General features: G+C 42.1%; 2 protein-coding genes across 10 annotated transcripts in view; both read left to right on the forward strand.

Annotated features, from left to right (window-relative positions):
- Window positions 1–15,658, forward strand: part of CCDC180 (coiled-coil domain containing 180) — a 34,603-nt gene extending 18,945 nt beyond the window's left edge. For 4 of the 7 annotated variants that reach the window (XM_053950796.1, XM_053950799.1, XM_053950797.1 and 1 more), the window contains exons 26-37: window positions 403–641; window positions 1,242–1,294; window positions 2,074–2,167; window positions 3,137–3,208; window positions 4,107–4,173; window positions 4,368–4,512; window positions 4,873–5,033; window positions 5,825–5,962; window positions 6,930–7,041; window positions 7,283–7,388; window positions 7,926–8,064; window positions 9,429–15,658. In XM_053950796.1, coding sequence (XP_053806771.1) covers window positions 403–641; window positions 1,242–1,294; window positions 2,074–2,167; window positions 3,137–3,208; window positions 4,107–4,173; window positions 4,368–4,512; window positions 4,873–5,033; window positions 5,825–5,962; window positions 6,930–7,041; window positions 7,283–7,388; window positions 7,926–8,064; window positions 9,429–9,560 — 1,458 coding nt within the window. In that variant the 3' untranslated portion in view covers window positions 9,561–15,658. Of the gene's footprint in view, window positions 1–402; window positions 642–1,241; window positions 1,295–2,073; window positions 2,168–3,136; window positions 3,209–4,106; window positions 4,174–4,367; window positions 4,513–4,872; window positions 5,034–5,824; window positions 5,963–6,929; window positions 7,042–7,282; window positions 7,389–7,925; window positions 8,065–9,428 lie in introns of those variants that run through there. The other 3 variants (XM_053950800.1, XM_053950802.1, XM_053950801.1) reach the window with 2 other exon arrangements.
- Window positions 15,659–17,210: 1,552 nt separating this feature from the next.
- The window catches only part of RABGAP1L (RAB GTPase activating protein 1 like), a 231,670-nt gene continuing 221,939 nt past the window's right edge, over window positions 17,211–26,941 (forward strand). Inside the window, exon 1 of one of the 3 annotated variants that reach the window (XM_053950357.1) lies at window positions 17,211–17,382. The gene's annotated coding sequence lies outside the window, so the exon portion shown is untranslated. The remainder of the gene's footprint in view (window positions 17,383–26,941) is intronic. The other 2 variants (XM_053950355.1, XM_053950356.1) reach the window with 2 other exon arrangements.

Here is a 26,941-nt window from a genome sequence, read left to right on the forward strand (position 1 = left end):
TCAGAGGTACACATTTCACAGGTTTCTTTAAATTACTTTTTTTAAAAATCCCAAATGTGTCCTGAAGGGATTTTGTTTTTATCAAACGGGTTGTGTTTTCTTTCCTCCCTTTTCTGGAAAGTCTGTCTTTATTTTGTAATCTCAGTGGATCATTGTTTAAAGAGTATATCCTTAAATACTGTTTATGATGATTATGAGAACCTACTCTTAACTGCTTTGAAGTGTTTTAGAGCTGAATAGCTGTAACAACATTGCTGTTAGAATGAGAAAAAATTTATTTCAGCCTGTGAAGCAAGATATTGTCTGTTTAGAAAATCTGCTCTAGTAGTCAGTCATTACATGGAATGCTTTCACCAACTGCCAGCTATGGTCTACAGGGCTGCATTTTTCTTCCCATTTCAGGAGGCCTTCACCACTCCTGACACCGGTGGGACATTGCAAGAGGACTTCACCACTCCTGACACAAATGGGAGGTTACAGGATTTCATTGCTCCTGCTGTTCCAAAAGAGAGTCTCAGAGATGGGAGCAAAAGGATGGTGATGGGACTGGATTCTGACAAATTCCCTTTGTTAAATCCAAGCGGAATGGATACATCAATATTTGATGATTTGGCAATAAAAGTTATTGAAAATTTAGCTGGGTAAGTACTTGGTTGTCCTAAAGGTATTTTTCTGTCCAAGTCTTTATTTATATTTTCTTTGCCCAGAACTAGTGAATAGACTGGTCATAGGTAATACTACGAGATATTTTCTAATCAGTCTAAGTTTAAAAATTGGTCTAGCTGAGACTGCTTTCTTTTTAAAACCAAGATTTCTCATAGCCAAAAATACCCCTTTGTGAGTGACATCTAGTATACAATGATAAATTTTAGGTATTTAATTTTTGTCTTCTAGAGCCTTATTTTAGTTAAAGATGATTACCTGATACATAGTTGACTGAATATACAAAGTGTAAAATGAAGAGTGTGACAAATGTTTGATTTGTAAATAGTATTTTAATGCAGTTTTGTTTGTAGAAATTCCAAAATTCCAGTTAAACAATCAGTCCTGTGAAATTACTTCTATATACACTGTCGGCTGTAAAAGTAACCCTAGCTGTTAAATATGGTCTCAGAAATTTAACTCACTTAGCCCATGATAGGGATAGAGAACTTGCCTAGTTTGCTATATAATCTAGTATAGAACATAAAATGACAGGATATGCAGTAGTACTTAGCTCTTTGGTTTTTTTTTCTTTTCAGATTTGACCCATCAAAAAAATACCAAGACTTAAATTGGAAGAAAAAGAACCCAGGTGTGCCCGTATATCTTTTAATATTTTCTTTTCATCTGAATTGTAGTTCCTGCATTTTACTGCACAGGTCTAGCATGGTCCAGGCCAGTGACTTCTATGCTAGGAACTCTGAAATAATTGTGCTTCTCAGCTCTTTCCCTGGACATCTTTACTTAGGTAAAGATGATTTTGGGCTTCTAAGCAATAAAAAGTGCAGAATGAGATAATAATGTTATAAAGAGTCCCTGTGTTTGTGATAGCAAAAGGGAAATGGGGTTGAGAAAAGAAGCAGAGCAGAAATCATGAAGCATATAGGGAATCAGAGATCCTTCTCACAGTGTATCATCACCTACTCAAAGGTGAGCACAGAGGCAACCCTAGATGCTCCCTACCTAGTGTTCCCATTTCCTCATCTCTCTTCTGCAGACCTTGACTCTTCCAGCCATTTCCAAAGCTACCCTCAATCTCTTCCACATTTACAAGTCCCCATGACCACCAATACTATGAATGCAGCAGGTGAATTCTTCACCTGCCTCCAATCTGATTTAAATCTCCTCGATCTACCATGAATTTTCTGTAACTCAATTCCTGGAACTCAAGCGCCAGCACATAACCTTTACTGCTGTTGCCATTTCTGGGTTACTTCAGGCCTGTCTGACAGAAATTATTGTTCCTGTAGTTGTCCCCTCCATATTGTTAGGAAACGTTATGGGAATAAGAATGCAAAATATATATACACATAAAAAGCACTTTAGTTGGCATTTATGCAATATTCTTCTTTCCTTGTTAACTATAAGCAGTTCTTCCCCCAGTAAAAAAGAAGGTATCTGATGCACATTCTCAGAAGTCTACTAGCAAGAGGTCATCTCAGGATGAAACCAAGCGAAAAAAAAGGTGAGACCCCTAAAAGGAGGAATTCCACTTCAAATATTCCTATGCAAAAATTTACCTAAACTTTGTCTGTTCACGGAAAGATTCTTACTGCTTATTTGTATAGCTTTCTTTCCATCTACTGCTTATCACTTGGAATGTCTTACCTATTAATGTCCACGTGATCAGCTTTGTGGGGTTTTTCCCCCCAGATTTTGACTTGAAAAATATTATCCTTTTTCTCCTTCATCTGCTGCTGTTTTGTATTTTGAAGTTGTTGGAATATAGACTATTCCTTAAATCAATGTGGCTTAATTTTGTGTCAAAATAGTTTGTCTTCAGCTTAGTTCACAGATTGATGAAATGAGCTACTGTAATAGTGAAAACAACAAAACATTTTTGAACTGAGAGTTTAGGAGAGAATTCTGAGAATCTTTTTCCATCAAAATACTATCTTTATATTGTCATGATTTGGGAATGGTATTCCAATTTTGTGCTCCTAGCAAAACACTCCAAACTGTTCATTGCTTACTCACTCCAGCAGCTGGAGAGGAAAACTGGAGGCACAAAAGGTGAAGATAAAGTTGAGATAAGAACAATTTACTGGAAACAGCAATGAGATAAAAAACCAAATAGTAACAGCAGCACTGTTAATAGCAAAGTGTACAAGAGAGGCAAGTGATTCACATGTGAATGCTCACTGTTAGGAAACCCCTGAGACTGCCACCACATTCCCCAACAGCAGGGACCCTTCCAGCCACCCCCACAAGGAGAGGTGGTAGAGAATAACCTCCAGGTCCTGGCTACTGGCTGCTGCAGAAATTAACCCTGTCCTGGCCACAACCAGGACACATAGAATACTAGTTCTAGAGTTAGGTTTTTTCCTAATTTTTCTTCAGTTTCACGTCTGTCACATGACTGACTAGCTCAAATCATCAGCCAGAGAAGGAAAACACTTGTGGATAATTTCAAATAAATGTTTTTCCTTTCCAGTGAAAAAGGCAGACAATCTCTTACCAAGGACGAGAGATCCCAGATATTTGGAAAGAAGGCTACAAAGTCTGAGTAAGTTGTATATTTCCAGAACAAGAAGTTAATCTATAAAAACCCTCTATGTATGTATGCATGTATATATGTATCTATCTATCTGTCTATCATTGTGACCTATAGAGTTCGGCACTGAATTTTGAATTTAGCCTTGCTATTTATAGGTCAAAGTACTTCCAGAACAGTTCCTTTTTGCAGTGCAATAATAGTGAAGATGTAAAGCATCTGGTTCATTCTGTCAGATATCTGAAGTGGGGGTCTTATTGGAGCCATTTTGTACATTTATAAGTGGGTGGGAAATGTAAAATAGCCTCTCTTTCAATTATTTTCACACCTAAGAAGACAAATACATTTCATATCTTCATTCTTGTACTCAGTATCCCATTAATGGGAATAAACAAGGAGCAAACAGATTCCATTCCCCTTCTCTAAGAAAATTTTCATATTGTTTTGTGATATGTGCAGGTGTAGTCTATAGAACTCAGATATTTTGTACATGCCATACAAAACTATTCAAATTAATGCTTAAGATGTTTAAGCATTTGGGAATTTTATTCCATATTGTGTTTCAAAATAATTTCAGTAAACAGCTAGACCCACCTTGAAATATTTTTGCTTTATCTAAAATGCATGGTAAGCTCTTGGGGCACAGGAATTTGGCGAAGATTGTTTTTTTGTGACAGTGATATGGCAGTGTTCTCCAGTGAGCAATTACAATAGCCCCTTGTCCTGGCTGCATCTGAAGAGAATCTGTGCTAATGTGGGGGAAGGTTCTTAAGCATTCTGAAGATTGTTTTGTGTATGCTCTGAAAAATGTACTAAAATTAACCTGAACAAAATACTTGAAAAATGATGAATATTGCCAGTGTGATTATTTAACAGTGTGACAATATTTTAAAATTTAATATCTTTTCAGTACTTTTAAGGGGATTATTATGAATATTCTCTGGAATGGTAACAACACCTTGCTCTGCCTTGGTGAGGTAAGGAAATGTCATGTTCTTTAGTCAATTCTGCTTTCATAGGTGTACTCCTGTGTCAAGAGAAATAATTTGATTCTTCCAATATTTGGCAGACTGTCCAAAAATTTTCCTCTTCTCCTACTGTTATGTACCTAGATGTGACATGTTTAAATGTGTAATCAACATTTTTTCTGGTTTATCTTTCCCTTCTGCAGGAGTTCTATGGAGAAAAGAAGAATCCTCATATGGGAATGCTTGAAGATCTGCCAGGCACATTTGAACACTGTGCAGAAATGCTCAGAGTGAAACTCCTGTCATACCAAAGGCAGACAGATGATTACTACAATTTCTGTCTTAGAGGTAAATTCATGCAGTTAAGACTTACATTTTCTTGTGTATGTAATTTTTCAGTATGGAAGCTGAAAATTGCAGTGGCCAAGAATTACATCATTGTCCTAATCCATCACACTCAGTGGAAGAAATCCAGTTGACTTTACTGGAAATTGAGCCAATACTCTTTTTGTATGTATTGTCAGCTACAAAAAGTGTAGCAGAAGGCCACTTGACTAAGTTAAAAGACCTGTACAAAGTCACATCTTTGAGCAAGTGTATGTTTCTCAAAGCATTGCACCTAGAGAAAGGAATGTCAGGGACACAATCTCTGTGAGAGAAAATTCCAGGCTGTTTGTGTCACATGCACACCCTGTCTTTTCCAAAAAGAATTTCGGGATCAGCTGAAGTGGTTTGAGGAGGAGCTCTCTTCTGTTTCTCAACTGGTCGTGGAAAGTCTTTTAAAAGAACATGAGCAGAAGCTCAGCTCTTTTACTGGTCATATTCAGCATCTCTTCAACAGGCAGCTGAAAGACTGGGGGGATGTGAAGGTATGTATCATGGACATACTGGAATGCTTTGTAGTGTAACCCATGGTAAGTGCATCAGATTGATAAAAATTAATTTCTCATTCTCACTGTTTGCTTCATCACTCTCTGCTGAGCTGACCACAGATACAGTTTTTTGTGTTTGCAGTTAGCCTGCTTGGTTCTCCTGGAAGCTTTGTATTTCATTGAACTCTGTCCCTTCTCTCCCAGCTTCCAGCACTGGGCTGCCTCTTTCTAATCTTCTCAGCTCTGCCTGTCATCTTACACTTGGATTGTCAGCTCTGTGAGGGTTGTGACCTTGTAGTATGGTCAGACAGCTCCTACTGTATGGGTGCACTCCTTTGTAAGAACTGTGATGTAGGGATAATGAAATACTGTATTTACCATCATTCATAAAAGAGGCATATTTTGTCAAGTAATATCAGAACTGAGAACAGAATCATAATGGAGATTACACAGAAAATGCTGAAGTGTCTTGAGATTGTGTCTGAGTATTAAAAATTAGGTAAAAATTACAAATACAGAGATATGAAAAATACCTTACTTACCACGTGGTAGATGAGATGGCTTTTTTGTTGAAAATAAATCCCAAAGTGAGACCAGAGGCCAGCAGAGAAGCAGTTTGGTGCTATCTTGCACTGCAAAGCTTCTATCCAAGCAGTCAAGAAGTAGCTCCATTTTCCTTGTCTTTCTGAATACCTTTATAGAAAATGTTTGTGCTTTACTTCTTCCTTTTAATGACTCACAGTATATTCTTTACTGAAGGTATTTATTTCTTACATATTTTCTTAAAGACTGTGCACTGGAGAAAATTACATTACTCCCTAGGACACCCAAATAACTCCCTTCAGCTGGAGGTTTTGTGCCAAGAGGAAATAAAAAGGCAAAAAGATCAAACTGATGGTGTTCACCTCAACACAAAGATGCTGCAGGTAATTGTAAAGCCCTTGCTTAATGTGAACTTAAATATTGCATTTGGAAAGGAGGGTGTATTTTGGATACATTTTTCCTCTCCATCCAAAGGAAACTTGAAATTTTTTTCAGTTTTAAGCAATCTTGTTTTAAGTGTGTATTGTCAGCATTAGATCAATATAGACATAAATATATCTGCACACATACAGCTGCTTAGATACATTGTGGAACTTATTGATATTTTATATAATTCACAGAACCTACTGGCTGCGAGCTTAATGGTGGGTAGGAGTATTGGCTGTAGTGGTGACATCCTCTGGTTAGTTCTCTTACTTCCAGGCAACAGATGCCTGGCAGGGTTTCTTCTCTGTGCATTTCATTAGTGCAGATAATGACATTTTCTACATAAAATTAAGAAGTGAAATAAGCTGAATTTATAGGAGAGATTCAGGAATCAAAATAATTTTCCCCCTTCGCCCCCTGTGTTAATTGAAGGTTGGTTCCCCAGCATTAAAGCCTGTTGTTTAGTTCTCTCAGGCCACTTACTCCAAATTCTACACTGTCTGCAGAGTACTGATATTTTTAATTTCGAAGTAGTATCCTTACTCTGCATACAGACACAGAAACACCCTGATTGAGAGTAGCACCTGAGCTAAGCACCTCCACCCAAAGTACCTGAATTCCAAAATGATCTTCTCTTTGGCTAGAAGCTGGTTTTATCACATTTAACCCAACTGTGTAACTACTAGGTACCTATACTCCAAACTCTACAGTTTTATGATCTTTAGATAATCAGGCAATGTTAAGAATACTGCAGAGACACTTTGAGACCCTTTTATGTGCAACTTTGAGCCTTATGTCTGTTATCTGCAGCTGCTGCGGAATGACAGGGTTTGATATTTGTGTAGTCTTTGATAGCCAAGTTAAAAGGAGAGGAGATCCAATTTTCAAAGGAATTCCTCTCACTTGTCTCCAATGTTGCAACAGGATTGTGCTGCTGAGTGTGCTCAGAGCTTTTTTTCTGCACTGGCTGCCCTCACTGAAAAGCTCCTCTTGGAACTAGATGAAACCATCACTGTTGATGATGTAAAAGAAGCAGGTAAGAAAAGAAGAGATTGCTTGTTCAGGCCTCCTCTTTCTTGTCAAAGATTGCAGCAGTGTGTCCCTAGGAAGAGGAGGCTTTGATATGTTATAATATTTTAAATTAAAAGATTTGCATAATAAAGCATGCAAAACTATTTCTTGAGTGTGCAGAGCATTGAGCTGCACAATTATTCCAAAACAGTTGCATTCCTGACATTGTTTTGTTTCTGCTGAGTATGTCTTCTATTACCTCCCAGGAACTGAAATACCTAGAGAGAAGATGCCAACTTTAATGTGTCGTAAAAAAACTGAACTTCCTCTAGGAACCTCCAAAGTTCAACAGTTAGTCAAACGAGGAAGGAGGTAGTATTTGGAGATACTGAACACTGTTCTGTCTAATTCCTCTGCTCTGAACTGATAACAGGCCCTGTCCTCATAGTTTTTTGCTGCACTTGTTGAAACTGCTGCTCATCATTAGTAAGTCATTGAACTAGTAATGGGGTAGTGGTAGTTTGAGTGGGTAATAATTTTAAAGAAAGAATTACAATAGATCCAAATAAAGGTGAATTACATATAGTATGGTAAAACAATACCATGTCACTGCTATTGCTATGTCACTTGTTTGTCACTGGTTATCAATGCATTACATTCAGATCTATGAATACTCTGTGTATTGTCATTCAAAAGAAATTAATTCTACACTGTGGAGAGATCCTGATGCTTTAAAAGAAAGGGTGGTTGTAATAAACAAAGATGTTTTTAGGTTAAACATTTTGTGGAAAAAAAAAACAACAACATTGATCTTTGGCACCTTAGTACAAGTAATGTGAATTAGTATGATTTGTTCTCTTTTCTAACTTCTTTTCTCGTGTTTGTTTTTGTTGGTTTGGTTTTTTATAGGACTTGGCCAGGAATACCCAGGACTACTGTTCCCGACACTCCAGAGTATATTCTCTGCAGAGGAACTGCATCAGTTTCAACAGCTAAGACTACCCTGGGCCATCTGGCAGTGGTGGATGCAAGACAGGCTGCATATAAGGTGAGTCTGTGGGGAAGGACTCTTGAGTGGGCTGCTGCTGTTGTGGGTTTGGTTTTTTAAGAAGACAATTCTAGAATCTTAGTTATGTGTGCAAGTTTTTAACGTATACAGTGTTTGCTGATCTTAAGACCCTATTATCCATGTGTAGGAATCCTTTCTCGTGTCCATTTCTTTGTGATGCTGTCAGAAGCAGACAGGGTTGGTTCCTCATGGAGTCTTCTCATTCAGAGACATGACAAAGGGTAATTGTTTCAGCAGAGAAGCATGGATGGTGTCAGAAACAGGACACTGCATTTTCGCAGCATCATAGTTCTAAAAGCAGCTGTGCCCCACTGCCATTCCAGTCTTGCTTGTTTTCACTAACCTTTCTGAAGCCTTTAGCTCCAGCCTTAGATCACAAAAACTTATTTTCCCATAAAAGATGAAGAGCTGTAAAATATTTCATACCTATCTTATAACCACAACTATCACAGATGACTGTTTCCACCATCAAAATGATCACTCTTTCTTCACTGAGTCTGTTAAAAGAATGCAGACAACTCTGCCTCTCACTGGCACAGACAATGATTCTCAAAACAGCAATGCTTAGCAGTTAGGAGAATATTTTTATGTTAAATCACTTGGAGATGTCTTTATACATCTGACCTGGAAGTTATTGTACTCCCACTGAACTAAATTAACTTTTTAAAAATATCTGCTTTTAATAGGGGAATGTAAATTATACTGTCAATGATGGCGGCAAATGCCATCAAAACTATCAAATTGCATGTGTGTTTTATGTATCCAGTTCTGGTGCTCAGGAACCTGATTACAGCACAGATTTGAAGGGAATGTGGTTGTTTGGATAGAAATGGTTGGATAGTATTTTCCTGCACGTGTGTTGCATTAATAATACAGTACTTTATGTTTTGGAGCATGGACTCTTTAACAGTATTAAAGTGCCTTGAGGTTTTTATGGTAGTCTACAAGTTTCTGTCTAGAGGAAATTACTTTTTAGCAGTTTTGTAATAGTTCAGTTCATACTTTTGAGTTAAGAAGTTCCAGCAAGAGCATGACTGCATCCTGTGTTTTCTTGAAAGAAAGCAACTCCCTACTCTTAGGAACTAATGGAAGTGAGATGAAGGTCTTGCATTTTAGCAAAATTTAAATATTGCTCATCCTTTAATTTCAGAAGTCTTTAAAAGGAACACAGAAGGAACATAGCTAATAGTTAATTATTCATATTAGTTCTATTGTCAAAGGCAAAAAATAAGTGGCCTCTATGCAGTCTTCTGACACAATGGATGAAGACCTGGATTTAGGCAAAGAGAATGATATTTTGTCAGTACTAATTTTGTCCTTAATTGTTGGTTTTTTTTATACAGAAATACAAAAATAAAGTTGAACAGATGTTTGCCCAGATCAAGGAAGAAAGTGCAGCTCAGCTGCTGGCAATTCAGCGTTGGAGTGATTGGTGGGAAGAATCTGTCCTGAAGATAAAGCGACTCTACGTCTGAGATCAGTCAAATTTTGCTGAGCTTTGTTGGTGTAAATTGACAAATTTGTATGAATGTCACTGATTTTTTTTCTTTTATCTTATTCATCTCTTGCATTGAAAGAAGCTACATTTTGCCTTTTTGTTTGTTTTGCCATGTTACCACTCATTCCCTCATGTGCAGTCTTAGTATTACTACTATACTCATCTTTACATAACCACCTGGTTTGGCTTACAGTATCATCTGTTACCATTCACATGTGTTTGTGCACATGAGCCCTCTGTGCAAGGGCACTTAATGCATATTTATTAGCAGAGGTTACAGGATTTTGTTGCAATTTTGCCCCTGAGAGCTGGTTTGGTCTGAAAACTCCCCAAGGCGTGAAAGAGAACTATCCCTAACAAACACTCTTTTGTCAAGGCCTCTGTGCCCAAGCACCTCTGCACGGAGACCTCTGATTGGAGATGGCCAGCCTGGAAAAGATACACATTTTATGTTGTCTTGGTTCAACAAGCTTTGACTTGCCTACCCTTCCCATTCCTTGCCTCTCCTCTCCTACCTTGTGTTGCCTACCCTTGCCTATCACTTTTTTTCATCGCCATGCCTTGCCTGCCCCTCCCTTGCCTTGCCTTGCCTTACCTGTCCATCTCTTGCCTTCCCTTCCCATCCTTTGCCTTGCCCCTCTGTTACCCCTTACTTTCCTTGCCATGCTTTGCTCCTCCCTTGCCCCACTCCTTCCCTTTTCCCCTTCCCTGCCTTGTATTGACTCACCCTTCCTATGCCTGGCCTTGCCTTGATTTACCTTGCCCCTCTGACTTACCCCTCCTTGCCTTTCCCTGCCTCCATCTTGCCCCTCCCTTGCCTTGCCCCTCTTGTGTTTTCTCACCTTGCCTCTCCACTCTGTTGCCTTTCTTTTCCTTGCTCATCCCTTGCTTTGCATTTGTTTTCCTTCCTTTGCCCATCCCTTAGCTTGCCCTTCCCTTGCCTTGCTGATCCTTGCACCCCCATGACCCCACTTGCATTGCCTACCCTTGCCCCTCTCTTGCCTTAGGTTCGCTTTCCTTTATTTGCCCATCCCATGCTCCACTCTTGCCTTACTCCACTCTTTCCTTTCCCTTGTCTTTCCTTGCCCCTTCTTTGCCTTTCCACTCCCTTGCCTTGCCTACCCCTCCATTGCCCTTTCTTACCTACCTCTCCCTAGCCTTGCTGTCATTTTCCTTTCATTGCCCCTCCCTTGCCTTGCTTGGCATCTCCCTTGACCCTTCTTTCCTCTCTACTGCCTTGCCTTCCTTCCCCCTCCACTGCCTTTTCCCTCTCTCAATTACCCTGCCTTTGCTTTCCTTCCTTTGCCTATCCCTTGCCTTGCTGACCTCCTCCCTTTACTTTCTTTGCCTTGCCTTAACTTGCTGTTGCATTTCTCCTCCTTGCCTTTCGTTGCCCCTCTCTTGCCTGCCCTTGCCTTGTTTTGCCCCTCCGTTGTTTGGCTTTTCCTTCTCTTGCCTTACCTTGCCCCTCCATAGCATTGCCCCTCCCTGTCCTTCCCTTACCCCTTCTTTGCCTTATCCCTTCTTGCCTTGCCTTTCCCTTGACTTGCCTTCTTTGGACTTGCTCCATGTAGGTTTAGGTTTCTCAGTGAATTTCTTCCCACTGTTATCAGGAAGACCCTGGAAGGGGGAGGAGTTGGCTTTCTGGGTGAATATTCAGTGGTCAAGACACAAAAGGAAGTGGCCAATGGTCCTGGCATTCCAGTGGAGTAGTTTTGGGGTTGGGGAGTTTTGGCTGGTGGATGGGCTCTTCAACTGGGGTTCTTCAGGAGATCTGACTTGGTGCCGTGAAAGGTCTGACCCGAGACTTGGCTGCAGGTGAGTCCTTCCTTTGGCTGGGGGATCCATAGCAATTGTATGGTGTGCTCTCTGGAGCCGGGCAGTCTCAACCTGGTCTCTTTCTGCACAGTAGCTCAGCACCCTGAAGGAGCCCTGTCTACCTCCCCCAGCTTGTGCCTGCCGCTGTTGGCAAAGCCAAGACCCTGTGAGTTTGCAGGAGGAGCAACTTTCTTCCTTCCATTCCTCCCTGTGCCGGCTGCGAGAGGATCACTGCAGCTTCTCCTGCCGGCTGCGAGAGGATCACTGCAGCTTTTGTCACCCCGGAGCTGCCAGCTCTCCTGCCGGCTGCGAGAGGACCACTGCAGCTTCTGTCCCACCGGAGCTGCCAGCTCTCCTGCCGGCTGCGAGAGGACCACTGCAGCTTCTGTCCCACCGGAGCTGCCAGCTCTCCTGCCGGCTGCGAGAGGATCACTGCAGCTTTTGTCACCCCGGAGCTGCCAGCTCTCCTGCCGGCTGCGAGAGGATCACTGCAGCTTTTGTCACCCCGGAGCTGCCAGCTCCCCTGCCGGCTGCGAGAGGATCACTGCAGCTTTTGTCACCCCGGAGCTGCCAGCTCTCCTGCCGGCTGCGAGAGGATCACTGCAGCTTTTGTTACCCCGGAGCTGCCAGCTCTCCTGCCGGCTGCGATGGAGCCATTGCAGCCTCTGCTTCCCAGAGTGTGCCAGCACCCTCTGTCGAGCGTAGTCGTAACTACACTAAAGGGAGAAAAACTATTTAGCGGGTGGGAAGTTTCTGTTACTGTCTTGTTCTTTGTCTTGTTGGGCTTTGTTTCTAGTAAAAGACTGTTATTCTTTCTACTGTATTTTTGCCCGGACGCCCCATAATTTTGAAGTTACAGTAATTTGGAGGGAGGGATCTTCTTTCCATTGCAGGAAGGTTCCATTGTATTTCCTTGTCCTCCCTTTCCTTGCTACCCTACCTGTCCCTTACCCCCCCACTTGCCTTCCTTTGCCCCTCCCTTTACCCTTCCTTGCTTTGCCCCTGCCTTGCCCGTTTTTTTTTTTTTTCCTGTTCCTTTCCCCTTTCTTGCTTTGCACTGACTTGCCCCTCCTATGCTCCTCCTTTGCCTCTCGATTTCCCATCTCTTGCTTGGCTTTTCCTTGCCTTGCCTTTTCCTTCCCTTGCATTGCTTTCCCTTGCCCCCTGCCTTGTCCCTTCCTTATCTTGCCCCTCCCTTGCCTTGCCCCTTCCTTATCTTGCCCTTGCCTTGCCTGGCTTTCCATTTCTTTACCTACCCCATCCCTTCCTTGCCTTGCCTACATGTCCCTTGTCTTGCCTACCCCTCCCTTGACTTTCAGCAAGGAAATGCAAGGGAGGGGCAGGAAAGGAAAGTGAAGACAATGGAGGGATAGCTAAGGCAATACAGGAGAGGTGTGGGGAAGGCTCCACTACTTCCTTGGACAGCCCATTCCAGTATCTAATCACCAAGAATTTCTTCCATTAACAACCTAAGCCTCCCCTGCCACAGTTTAAGACTATGTCCCTTTGTCCTATCACTGCTTGCTTGGGAACAGAGCCCAACACCCAACTAGCCACACTCTTCTGTCAGGGAGTTGTAGAGAGCATTAAGGTCCCCCCTGAGCCTCCTCTTCCCCAGCTAAACAGCCCCATCTCACTCAGCCACTCTTCAAAAGACAGGCTCTTCATGAGTTTCACTGCCCTTCCCTGGACACGCTCCAGCCCCTCCAGGGCTCTGTGGCCACGAGGGCCCAGAACTGGACCCAGCCCTCGAGGTCCCTCAGCAGTGCCAGCACAGGGCACAGCCACTGCCCTGGGCCTGTGCCCACAGCAGGGCTGGCACGGCCCAGGGGCCATTGGCCTCCTGCCCACCTGGCCACACCTGGGCTCCTGTCCAGCCATTGGCACCAGGACCCCCAGGGCCTTTCCTGACAGGGATTCTCAGTCACCGCCCCAGCCTGGGGCTGCAGGGGGTTATTGTGGACAAAGTGTAGGGATCTGGCACTTGGCCTTGTTCACCCTCACACCACTGGTGTTGGCCCATCAATCCAGCCTGTTTGGGTCCCTCTGCAGGGCTGTCTTGGGGTGGTTTTCTATTCCCTGATCATCTGCTTTAGGCCCAGAAATGGTTGCTGTAGTTTTAAGGTGGGTCCAGAGAAGGGGGGAGCCTTGGGGGTCTTCGATGTGCTTTATTCAAAGCCTCACTGCCCAGGCATCTGTCGTGCCGTGCAGACTGGGTTCCTTTTTTTGCTTACCTAGCTTGGGTTTAGGCAAGAAGTTGGTTTTCTTCCCTTTCCCTGGCCTTGGAGACAGCAGCAGCAATATTTCAGTGGTTTATTTCTTCAATTGGATGGTTTATTGGTTTGGTTTTGGTTTTAGATCAGAGAGGACAATCGATGGGAGATGAATTGGCCAGGAAACAGCGGGAAGGCAAGGGGCTGCTCCATCCCAGCCCCACTCAGAAAATCCGAGTGAACAAGAGAAAGGACATCAACCCAACAGCTTCATCTGCTGTGAAGAGGAGACCCATGCAAGATATTCACCAGATTCTCATCTGTTTTACCCAAGCTGCTGCATGAACACTTTGGGATTTTTTCCATTCCCTGAGACAGGAGACACCACATTTTTTTTTCTCCCCACCACACTGTAGGCAATATTGTGGGTGTTTTTTTCTTTCCCTGGCATTTGTTTTTTCTTTTGTTCCAGTGTGGGTGTGTGTATGAGAGGAGGGGAGGGTAAGCTCTGACAATTCAATATTTAGCATTTATTCTGTTTTTTTCCCCCGTGCTGTGCTGTGTAGGCACTGTCAAGGCCCCTGGACATGAACGCCAGCCCTTTTGCCTGTAAAACAAAATTCACCCCACCAGAGTGTTGATGTCAATTTGGAGGAGGTGTTTGGCATTGCCAGGGAAGCCTGAGTTGTAGGTGGTGGCAGGTTGGGTCTGGGAGATATCCTGCACTGATTGGAATTTTAGGAGGTGGCAGCCCACTCAGGGCCACAGGGCCCTGGACACCAATTCTGGCCCTTTTCCATGGGAACAAAACTCACCACTCCATTTTCCTGATGCCAGTTTGCAGGAGGCACTTGGCACTGCCGGGGCAGCCCGAGTTGTAGGTGGTGGTAGGTTGTGTGTGTGTGGAAAGGGGTAGGTCACAAATCGCTGTTGCCTCATTTTCTGTTTGTGAACTACCACGAACGTAAAGGAACTGCTTTGTCTCTGTCTCCAACTTGCTTTTTTGCTGCTAATTGTTATTCCCAGCTGTGTGTAGTATTTTATCACCTTATTGAATTACATCGTCTCTAGTTCAGATCTTTGTTCTTACTCGTCAGGATTTGTTCAATTCCAATTAGATCTTTCAAAATGATTACAGCCCTCACCTGGACAGGATATACAGTCCAACTATGGAGAAAATGTAAACATATGAGAAATGTTTATATTTCCACAAATATGAGAAAAATATTCTGTAACTTATTTTCTCATAGAAGCAGTTCAGGACTCAGGATGTAAGAATCTGAAGGACTAACTGATACTACTTTTGAGTGACATTTTCTAAGCATTTCAACAAAATTTTGTATAGCCAATGCTGATCTTGCTTAGGAGAGCATTAGCTGATGTATTGTCAGAAGCTTTGCTGCAGTCAAGATTCCATCATTTGGTTTTGAGATGTTATTGTTGATTGTTATTTATCTTATCATCCAAAGCCTTACAAATAATTTGCTTAATAATTTCTTCCAGTAATTTGGAAGATACAAATTTGTGTCTGATACAAAATAAGGCTGATTGGCCTCTGATTCTTATCCTTTTCTGCTTTAGCACTGTTTGCTTTTTGCTAGTCAAATGGAACCTCAGTATCTTTTCTGAGTTCTTGAAGGGAATTGCTAATAGCCTTCAGATTACTTAACCATTTTTCTAAATGTGTTGTCTAAAATTGCAGATGATTTTTGTAAGCATCTTAAAGTGTTTCTTTCTGTAGTTTTAGGTTATTTGTTTGTATGTTTGTGTGTTGGTGGGTTTGGATGGTAGAATTAATTCTCTTCATAGTGGCTGGTGTGGGTCTGTGTTTTGGATTTGGACTATTCACCTCCCCTGCAAATCATCTGGTTACAATGGTTCTTTTCCTTTTTGCCATGATTGAAATATTGTCAGTCATTCTGTATCTTCTGTCTCTTTTTTCCTACCTAGGCTTCCTGAACAAACTTTCCATTTCCAATAACCAGTTATGACCATTTATTCATAATTCTGGTAATGAATAAAATTACTTTCATTATTAGCCACATTCATACACCAGTATGCAGTGCCTGGGTACAGTGTCAGGGATACTCTCTTCTTATTATTTCTCTATTGCAATATTCAGTAAAATAATTTTCCTCCTCTCCCTGAATTCTTCTGCTTTACCTTTCTGCTTTTGTGGTTTATCTGAACCCATGGAGGGATAAAAGTAATCTGGAGGTAATTTAATTTACACCATGTATAGACAAATAGTAAGAATTCTTAAATGGGGAGCTGGCCAGAGAGTCTGGCTTTTTTTTTTTTTTTTTTTCCTCCTGTGAAATGCTCTCCTTTGCCTGCTTGCCTTGCCAGCTTTGAGACAGGCTTTTTTACAACAGTTCAGCTCAAAAAAGACCATGTAACAAACAAACCTCTCAACCCCAGTGACATGAAAACAGCCTAAAATCAGTGCCCACATGGGCAGTTGCTTTATTGAAGGCTGTGACCTGGCATTCCTTAAGATTTTGCTGAACCGCATCTGAAATGGGGAGAATACAGACAAGCTGTATAGATGCTGTCATTAATTTATATGTAATTTGTTTCAGACACAACTCAACAAGAGAAGCTGTTGTAATTTAAACATATTTTATTTAAACATAAACAATGGTGATATTTGATTAAGCATAGATATTTACTTTTAAAATATTTGTTTAACCACACCAAACCACTGTCTATAAGCAAACACAATCTACCACTTGGCGAGACCAGGGTACAAAATCTGAAGGCAAGCTTAATTCATTTTTTCCAAAGAGTGCCATTATTTACAGGTTGTTTCCATTGTCCTTCAGTTGTGGGTGAGGATTTTGACACATTTCAGTGCCTGCTGGATGCTGACAGGTGGGAGAGAAGCATTTATCAAAATTAGTGTGGGCAGCAGCAGAGGGGAGGATTCTGCCCTCTGTTCAGGTGAGACCCCACCTGCCTCCAGCTCTGGGGTCCCAGCAGGGGAAGGACAAGGACCTGTTGGACTGGGCCCAGAGGAGGCACCAGGAGGATCAGGGGGATGGAGCACTTCTGCTGTAATAAAAGGCTGAGAGAGTTGGGATTGTTCAGCCTGGAAAAGAGAAGGCTTTGGGGTGACCTCATGGTGGCCTTCCAGTACCTGAAGGGAACATACAGAGAGAATTTATTTACAACAGCTTGTAGTTCCAGGACCTAGAAGAATTGCTTACCACTAGAGAGCAGGGTTAGATTACATATTAGGAATAAATTTCTCCCTGTGAGAGTGGTGAGGCTCTGCCACCGGTGCCCAGAGAAGCCGTGGCTGGCTCCATCCCCGGAGTGTCCAAGGCCAGGCTGGACGGAGCTTGAAGAACCTGCTTTAGTGGAAGGTGTCCCTGCCCATGGCACGAGAGTGGAATGAGATGGTCCTTAAGGCCCCTTCCAACCCAAACCATTCTACAATTCTGTGTCCCAGAGGGGGCACTCCCATGGGGCCGCACAGGACTTCAACACCGACAGGAAGCCAGGCCGGGCCGGCCGCGGAGCCGCTCGCCCCCCGCACTCCGCGGAGCACAGAGCGGCCCCGGGCTCCCGGCGGGGCTGTCGCCGCCGAGGGCGGCTGCCGTCCCTCCTTCCCTCCCGCCCTCACGCCGTGTCAGCCGTGCGCGCGCACCCGCCCGCCCTCTCGCTGCCGGAATGTGGGCGACGCTGTCCCGGCCCTGAGGCGGCTGCGCGGCCCCGCCGGGCTGGAGGCAGCGGCAGCGCGGGGAGGACGGCCCGGCTGCACCGGTGAGAGATCGGGACGCTGTCCCGGGCCTGCCCCGCCGGGGCGAGCGGGTGTCATGAGGGGCGCAGGCGGGGAGGTCGCCGCTCCCCCAGGAGAACGGGCGCGGGAGGAGAGGGAGCCGCCGGCCCAGCCCGTGTGACGGGTGGTAGTGCCCGCTGACCTGAGGTGGCTCCTCCGCTGGCCGCGGGCCCCCAGGGCGGCGGGGGCGCGGGGTGATGGTTCCGCTCGTTCGTGTTATTTGGTGTTTGTCTGTGTGTGTGTGGAGTTCCCTGGGCAGTGGTGCTCGGGGAGGAGAGGAGCTCGAGCACAGTGCAGGATTTAAAAAATAAAGTTGTTTTCGTGGTCAGGAATGCGAGAGCGCTGTGGAAGCGTTCATCTCCCTGCCTCCTCCACGGGAAAAGTGAAGTCACTTCCCAAGAGCCCAGACTAGCAAACTACTGTCCTAAATCTGTGCCGTCTGCATGCGTCAATTTCATCTGCTGATGAAACTGACACGAAACTGACGCATATGTTTTGTTTTGGGATGGTTTTCTTTTTCATTCTTTTTTCTGGTTGTTTGTTTTATTTTTTGAGCCCTCTTCCACTCTCTCCCGACCTGTAAGCTGGTACAAAATTCTTGTCTTTAGATAAAAGTACTTAAAAACCTGCTGATAACATCTGAAGCAGGGTCGGCAGTGAAGGAAATGGACTTGGTGACTCTCCTGCTATATAAGTTCCTGCAGTGTCGTGTGTACTTTGCTCCTGCTGTCACTCTCTCAAAGCTGTGCTGCTACAAGTGCTTGTTTTGATAGTGCTGTGAATAAGGCATATATTCTACCACATTTCACAGCTGTGTGCGTGTGTGTATCCATCCATTGTGTGCCTAACAGGGGGAAAAAAGATTCAAAATGTCAGCTCTTCGTTAAAACAGAGAAAAAATCTAGTGACAGTTAAGAAATAACTTGCTTAGGTAAGCGTTGCTTGTCTCTCTCACTGTCAAGCTCTAGTCTCACAACCATGTGGTTTTTCAGCTAAAACTTTCAGAAGGGCAGATGTGCTTTCAGTTTCCAGAGAGATGTCTTGTTGATGGTACAGGCAACATTTTGTTATTCCTGTAAATGCAGAGAAGGTACTGTGGCTTTATTTAATCAAACTTCTATAAAATAGACCAAATCCTGACTGCCTGTCAGACCAACCTGGCTCCAGATTGCAGGAAGGTTTACTGGGTTTACAAGGTTGGTTCTGCAAATTATGCCTCTGCCTAGGTTTTAAGTAGGATTGTAGCTAACTCTGTTTATGTGGGTTAGATGGTAATAATTATACGATCAATAACTTACTTTGTAGTTTAAAACTTGAAAAGACTACAAATACAGTTACAGTAAGCACAAATTGACTCCAGTGTTGTAAGAATGCTGCCCTGGAGTGTCCAGAGGAGAACCAGACCCAGCTGATGAACCCCAGAACTCAGTGAGTGACAGAGCCTTCCACTACTTCCTTCTGTTTTAGGCAGAGGTGGAAAATCATGCTGGGTTAGTTTTGTTTTATTTATTTTATTTTTAAAATAATTGCTTTTTTCCAAAAGGACTCTGGGGCTATGAACAGCTGTGAACATATGAGAACTGTAAAAATTGCTCTGCAGTGTTTCCTTTAAAATGGTTACAGTGAAAGGTATTGCTTTGTTAAAAATAGCATTCAGTTCTTTAAAAAGTGATTCACAGATTAAGTTGTGGTAGTGTTAGTAAGGGGATTGCAAAAAGATCAAGTTTAATGTGGCTCTCTTGTGTTCCTGGTGCACTCCCTAGCATTTCAAGACAGCCTGCGTTGTGGCTGCTCCTTCTTTTCTCTCATTAAAGGGACTTCCACAGTCAGGAAGTGAGCAAAAATAACTAATCTGGTTAAGAAGATGTACTTCCATTTCTTCTTTTTTTTGTTGTTCCCTGAGGTACTCTGATTACAACAACTTCCTGACCCTGCTCACTTGCCCGGCCGTGTGGGCATTGGCTTAGTCCAGAGGAGGAAGTTGAGTGTTGGTAGGGGAGAGAGTGGAACAGTCACAGGTGTTGTGATGGTCCTTAGCTGGCACCTGGCTTTATGGTCAGTGAGTTAATGGCAGTGCTGCTGGAAGGAGCTACACTGATTGGCTTAAGCTACTTGTGGTGAACGTAGCAGTGCTAGTAAGGGTGATGGCTCTTTTTTTCTGCCAGTACTTTCTTAGATTGATTATGAAGCCATGGTGTAATTTTTTTATTGACTTTTGATAACATTAAATGGACTCAAGAGCCATCTATGTGTCTATGTTCTTCCATGGGCCCACAGAAATTGCTGTGGTTTTTTTCTCTCTCCTTTGTTCATCTGTTCTGCTCTCTGAACTTCTTGGTGAGTTCTTAATTTCAGGCAGTGATCTCAGCATTGTTAGGGATTTTTGTAAATGTATTCAGCTCTAATTTAAAAATAATTAGTTGTATATTGCTATTACCTCTGCTGTAATAGGAAGGCTATTTCAAACTTGAATGACCTTAGTAATTACGCACTTTCTGATTTCTAGTCTAGATTAATTTGTCATGGGATTATACTAATTTTATGCACCCCATGGACTGATAGGCTTTATTGGCACTTCTGATCTTGGTATTAAAAGGATTTTAACAAAAAGGATGCAAACGTGTGGAACTACACTATGGAAGGTTTGTTTGCTCTTTGGGCCACCAGCTACACTAATCATTCCTGTAATAATTCTCAGCTTCTCCCCATGAATTTTGATCTTGACCTATTAACTGAGAATTAAAATGCACCTTTCAGGCATTAGCATTGAGCTTCCTGAAGGTGTCCTTTTAGTGAAGGTTAGGTTGTTTTCAAGTATATTTTGATAAGATGTGTTTTTTGAAAGTCATACCTTTGGCAGTTTGTTCCAGTCTCAATCTCACTCTGTTATACTGGTACAGCTGTTGAAAGAGCCATTATTGTAACCTGGATTGGTGAAGGGATTCTTTGTGCTTTGGTGGAGTCTTAGTCCATAAACAAAGACTGACATGTTTGAGGATCATTTATTTCACCTTTCTCCTGTATTCTTAACTTTAAAGAGAAACAAAACCAATGTGTAGATTATTAGAAAACCTCTGTGGCTTTTAAGGTGTTTATTTAAATTTGCTGTCAGGAGTGTTCCCAGAGGGGACTTTGTGATGCTGACAAACTAGTTTGTTGGGTGTGACTGTTTGTAAACAGAACATAAATACATAAATGAGGTACCAAAACCTGCTTAGTAAAATAGATTGCTCTGAAAGGTGAGTAAGGCCCCTGTGGAAAACATGTTAGATTGTGTCTTTCATGGAATATTTCTTACTCTTTGGAAAGAGTAGGAGAAGTGTCTTTCTAATGTTTTTAAGTGGTCAGAGGGAAAACGTAGCTTCTGCCACAATGAGATGGGTCACAGCCATCTGCTTTCCTACTCTTGTCATCCCTGTGTCATGAGCCAGAATACTGAAGAAGGTGACGGTTTTTAAGATCGAGTAAGCTTAAAAGTGCAAAATATTTCTGATGCTGAAAACATGTTCCCTGTTTGTGGGGGAAGCACAGCAGTACAAAGGGAAGAAGTTCTAAGGGCAGGAAGGCAAGAGATATGTACATTTCTGTGTACAACACTGGATATAGGCTTACAGGAGAACTGGAATTTTGAAACACATGACTGAAAGTAAAAAACCTGATGCAAAACCTGAAGGAAAGTTTCTAATATAGAATAATTGGCAGGTCAAATAGTAAATTTCTAAAACAGAGTCATTTAGGTTGGAAGGGACTTCTGGAGGTCATCTAATCCAGCTTCCTGCATATATTAAAGTAGGAATAATTTAGATAAGATTGTTCCAGCCTTTAACACCTTTCTGGTCAATCTATTTCCACAATTGACTGCACTCAGAGATTTTTTCTTTCCTCCCTCCCTTTAAGCTATTTACTTTCCAGCTTGTGTCTGTTGCCTCTTAACAGAAGAGTCCAGTTCTCACTTCTGCAGCCTTTCATTAGAGAGCTGACAGTAATAAGGATTCTTTAGAGCTCTTTTCTTGACCAGATTGTGCAAACTCAGTTCCATCAGCCTCTCATGGTACACCATGTGCTCCTGCCATCTGGCCAGCTTGGCCACTGGACATGCTCCAGAGTGTCTGTGTGAGTCCTGCACCAGGGAGCCCAAACCTGGCTGCACTGCAAACACGGGCTCACAGGTGCTCATCCTTCCCTGGACCTGCTGCCTGGACTCCTGCAAACAGCCCAAGCTCTGCTCAGCTGCCTTTGCTATGAGGATGTGCTGGTGACTTGTTTTAAAAATTTTGTCTGCTGGGTTCTCCAAATACTTTCCTGAAAAAGTGAGTCTTTATCTAGTTTGTGTTCAGTCCCATCTTGTCACAGGAGGTTGTTCTGCCACTGATACAGGACCCAGCACTTGCCTTCACTGAATTTCACAAAGCCTTACTAGTGCCTTTCTCCAGCCTGTCCAGGTCTGAGTGGAGCTGACCATTCCTCCCACTTTGGTGTCATTGGAAACTACCTGAGGATGCAGCCTGTCCCATCATCTAGATGATTCCTAAAGACATCGGGTGGTACTCCTGGTTTCATCCAGGTGATCCCCAGGGGATGCCACTGCAACTGTTTGGATGGAACTTGGTACAGCTGGTGACTGTTCTTTCAGCTCAGCAGTCCAGGCAAATTCCCAAACACCTCATTGCTCACTTACCCCATGCCTGTCTCACCAGTTTGGCTGTAGGGATGCTGTGGGAGACTGTTAGTGGCCTTCTGTGTTCTTCCATCATCTGCTAAGCCAGTTGTCTCTTTGCAGAAAACTCTTGTGTTCTTCAGGCATCAGTTGTCCTTGGTAAATCCATTCCCTGTCATCTTCCTGTGCTTCTTGAGCAGAGGGATGCCTTCCAAGAGGATTTGCTCTATAATCCTCTCATGGACTTAGGTTGGACTGGCTGATGTGTGGTTGCCTGGATCCTCTTCCTTGCTCTTGAAATTGGTTGTGATATTTGCCTTTTTTCTGATCAGAAGGAGCCTCTCACAGTCTCATGGCCTTTTAAAATGTGATAGAGTGTGGTATTTCAGCTACACTGGCCAGCTCCCTCAGGAGTCTTAGATATAACCCATCTGGTTACACAGATTGTATGTTTCCAATTTCCTGAAGTGCTTCCAAACTTCATCTTTCTCTTTTGGAGGGGACTTCTCACTCCAGCAGACTGCTTCTGGGTTCAGGGGTTTGCAAGGCTTCTGAGTGGACCTTGCCAGTGAAAGCTGGGGCAGCAAAGGTCAATGTGTGTCATCCTTTTCCATGTACTTTGTTAACAGATGACTTGTTCCACTGAGCACAGAGAGCACTTCTTCCTTACCTTTCCTTCTGCTGCCAGTGTTGATTTTTCCCAGTGCCATCCTAAAGCCTGTGTCTTTGGGCTGCTCTTGGGTAGCTCCTCCAGCATCTGCCTGCTGGGTGCTTGTGAAGCAGAGCTCAAAACTTTTGTATCTGTAAATATGTAAAACTTGGAAATTAGTTGAAGTGTTGGTTAATGAATGATTCCAACTTCAGCTTGTTGTGGTTGAATGAAAGATTCAGTTCCCCCTAAACAAGCAGCAAGCAGGATCAAGCTCTTGTATAAGGGGGTAAGCCCTGCCTGAGATGTAGAGTGCAATTTGTACCAAGGAGACAAAGCAATGAGAAAAATGATCCACTTACCTTTTTTTTTTTTTAATTCATTATCTTCCCCCATCACTAAAATAACTAACTCCATGTAGAAATTTACAGCTTCAGTGTAAATGCCCCTTCCCTTTCACTGAAAAGGAGATGTTAATATTTAACAGCAAGATGGGTGGATAAATACTTGATGCCATCTGTACATAAATGCTTCCAGTTGGAATTAATTTAATTATTTTCTGTTGGTGCATGAATCCATTTGTGAAATCATTGGGATATACTAAAATCTTGGAAATCAAAGCATTTTTTATTTGAGACAAATAAGGGAATGAGTTCTTGAGTTACAATCTGTATAGACAGACAGTCTGAAATTAAGTTCCTGGTTAGTTTAAACCCTCTGCAGGTGCTTGATGTATCCTACAGTTTTCCTAACTGTTGTAAGTGTGATTTGTGCTGATGTTCTGGTGATTCAGTGATATCAAGATAAAACCTTTGGTATGTCAGTTACTGGTCAGGCAGCTCTGTCCAAATAGGGCTTTGGTATCTGTTTGGACTAGAAATACCCTTCTTAGCATGGTTGGGAGTTCTGAGGTGTTTTCTGGTATAGTAGAAATATTTTGAAGTGGAGTTACACTTTGATGCAAACCAGTGCACATTAACTGTGGTAATTAATGGTAAAATTATCATCTGCACATTTGCCTTCATGTGTGATCTTTCATTTTACATTAGGCTACTGGCAAACTCTTAAATAGTAGAGCTCATTACTAATGATGGTGGACAGCTTCCTGTCTTAATTGCTCAAATTCTTGCTATCACCCACATGATTTCTAACTAGAGAAGAAAAGGTAAAAGGGCAGAGAAAAGGAAAGGGAAAGGTGTTCTTAAGAAGCAGTAAACTGTCAGAACAGGATTTCAGTCAGTGAGTGAATCTAAGAGTGCATCTTGAAGGCCGTTTGCTAAATGGCTTAGTAAGGTTTCCATGTCACTCTTGGGCTTAGAAGTGAAACAAGTTGGTTGCTGTCATACAGTGTATCAGTGAAACAGGTGAGGAATGAAATCAGTGAGAATGTGACTGGCAACAAAGTCCCTTCTCAGCTTCTCACAACCTATAAAACTTGTGTAGTATTAATTCTTCTGATGAAAGAAATCAGTTTTGAGTAGTCGTGACCAATCCATGGTCTTCTCTTGCAGGTAAATAAATAAACACTGCTCTCAGAATGTCTCTTACATTTTGTGTGTGTATTTATTTATTTGTTTATTCTTTAATCTGCAAAACCTCTGTATGTTGTATTGCAAGATGTGACGGTGCAAGTTTCCAGAAGACAATTATTTGGTAATTATGGAATAGTCATGAGGTTACACTTCTTGTCAGTGGTAAGTGATGCTTAAACCTCTGACTTTCAGGGTGTTGAGCTAAGTTAGGTAGCTGTGCTTTCAGTTCAAGTATTGCTGACCTTTCTGATAAGGTTATATCTGTTGTATGTACCTTAAGTCACACAGCCAGATTTTCTGGGGGTAGAAAGCAAATTGCAGATGCTGATCTGTTGCAGTTGCCCATGCGTATGACTTAATTTTTCATTTTGGAAGGAAAAAGAATGGGAGTTGAGGCCTTGTCCAAGAATCTTATTCAAAGGATTGACTTTTAGTGTAAACTAATTGTATAGTTCATTTTGATAATCTTTGTTACTGTTTTGGGAAATGGGTCCTGTTCTGGTAAATTGTTTTTTTTTTTTTTAACCAGAAATGAATTTCCTCCTCTGTTCCCTACAATGTTTATTTGAGAAGTAGTTACATTTGAATGCTTTGCTTTTCTGTTAAGTACAATTACTCAGGAGGTGTTACAGCTTCACAGTGGTGTAAGAGTGGCATGTTTCCACCTGGGTTTGAATGTTTTGGTTATAAATTCTGTAGCAGTCTGCCTTTTCTGAAGTTCCTTCAGTGGAAAACAGTTTAAAGAAGAGCAATTTAAATATTTTGACTTGATTATTGCACTTTGCAGAGATCTGGTATCTTGCTATCCTCTATTTCAGCACAGTAAGTAAGACAGTTCTAATTTGTACTTCTGTTGCCTATGCAAAATATTACTGTTTTTTTCTGAAATTTGATAAAATGATTTTGCTGAGATCCACAGATCTGTTGCAGTAAACAAATTTGTAAAAATACAAAGACATATTTTTATTTTTAACAAATACATTACAAATTAAAAAGTATGTGTGTGTTATTTTTCTCTTTGTTTTCTAGCTCTTTATTCTTGTCCTGAGATTTTAATTAGGGCAGAAGCTGTGCTGTGCTGTGCGTTTTCAGTGCTCAGGCCTCTGCAGGCAAATCAGTGTGAAAATATAATGCAAATATTCTTAATCTAGTGCTTTGTCTCTCCCTGTATGTATTTAGATACAAAATACAAGGTCCAGAATTTTAATTTAAAAGTTGGTGGAGAAGTTTAAAAGCTGGCTAAAATTTGAAAATAATAATTGTTTTCTTTGTATTTAAATAAGATATTGGTATATTTCCCTTTATTAAGAGTTCGAATGCTGCAAGCTGGTATTTTTTTCCTTAGAAGCTTGGAGTTTTTTTAATTAGCTGTTACTGAGAAACAAATACAAGATTATATGATTTAGACTGGCTAACCTGAAATGCATGTGGCAGGAAACTGATTTTTTTTTTCATTCTGTAAACCCTTCATTTTATTTTGTTCCACTGGTGTATACTTTCATTATTTCCTGTTATTTTGAAGAGAACTCTCAAATAACTGGTTGGTGGCAGCACTGCATAGCTGCCCCCGGTGCTGGCTGCTGAGTTTGGTTGTGTTCTGTGCATTGTTGTGCTCACTTCGGTGCTTGGTAGTGAAGTGTGGTGTCAGAGAAGGTAGGAAGATCTGCAGCTTTTTTTAAGGCTGTTTTCTACTTCCTGCATCTTCCAGATACTACTGAAATCTGGGTAGCTTTTCAGTACTTCTGCTTTTAAGTGTTTGTTAAATTTTAACAAATTGTTTGTTAAAAACAGCGCTGGAGTCGAATGAGAAGTTTAGTGTGTGCCAGCAGTTGTTTTCGGGGTAAAACTTCAGCTGGAACTTGGGTCAGGCAGTCTGGTGACATTGGTCCCTTCTGTTTATGTAGACAATTTGTGTTTGCTCATAGAGGTGCACTCATACCATAAGAGGTGTTTTTAACCCTGCCATACTTGATCCTAATTGTTAAGAATTAGTGTTGGCAGTATAAACTCGCAGGAAGTCAGGAACTGATAACTAGGATTATTCTTGGACATAACTGTTAAACAATTCTGAGGAAACGAGTAAGGAATGGAAGTCAGCAACTGATTTTTACGTTGTTTTGAAGGTTAAATTTTACTGTTTATTCCTATTAGATGTGTATAGAAACTGTGAGGGGAGAGGGAAAATGAGCTGATCAAAATGTCCAAGAAAATATTTTGTCAAGTTTCAAAACAGTAATGTGAAGTTGGAAGTTGTCCATAGTTGCTTGGAGTGATAATTTGCTTTTGACCCTTATAGCTTCCCCTTTCTGATTCTTTTTTTTCATCATTTGAGACATCAGTAAGTCAGACTGAACATAAAGGGGTCAGATTGAAGTGTGGTTTAGAATTGAGCTTTTGATAGTAGCCAGAGAAATCAAAGGGTATAGTAAGACCAATTCAAGTGATCCTTGTTCCAGCAGTCTCTCCCAGTTTCTCTCTCTGGCCTTTGTGATTCTGTTTTTTGTTATTTCTGGCAGTAGTTGACCTCCAGGAGTCTTACTGGGGAATATGGAAAGAGCAGGTGAGGTACTGTGTATGTTTCCCAGGAAATTCATGTGAGGTGCCACAGCAATTCTACATTTGCACTGTGCAGTTGTGCAGTTTATTATCATTGCTTTTGCTGGGGCTTCTGAACACCCCACTGGTGACTTTGCACAGATTTGGAT

This window comes from Vidua chalybeata, chromosome 9 (assembly GCF_026979565.1).
Source record: "Vidua chalybeata isolate OUT-0048 chromosome 9, bVidCha1 merged haplotype, whole genome shotgun sequence".
NCBI classification, from domain to species: domain Eukaryota; kingdom Metazoa; phylum Chordata; class Aves; order Passeriformes; family Viduidae; genus Vidua; species Vidua chalybeata.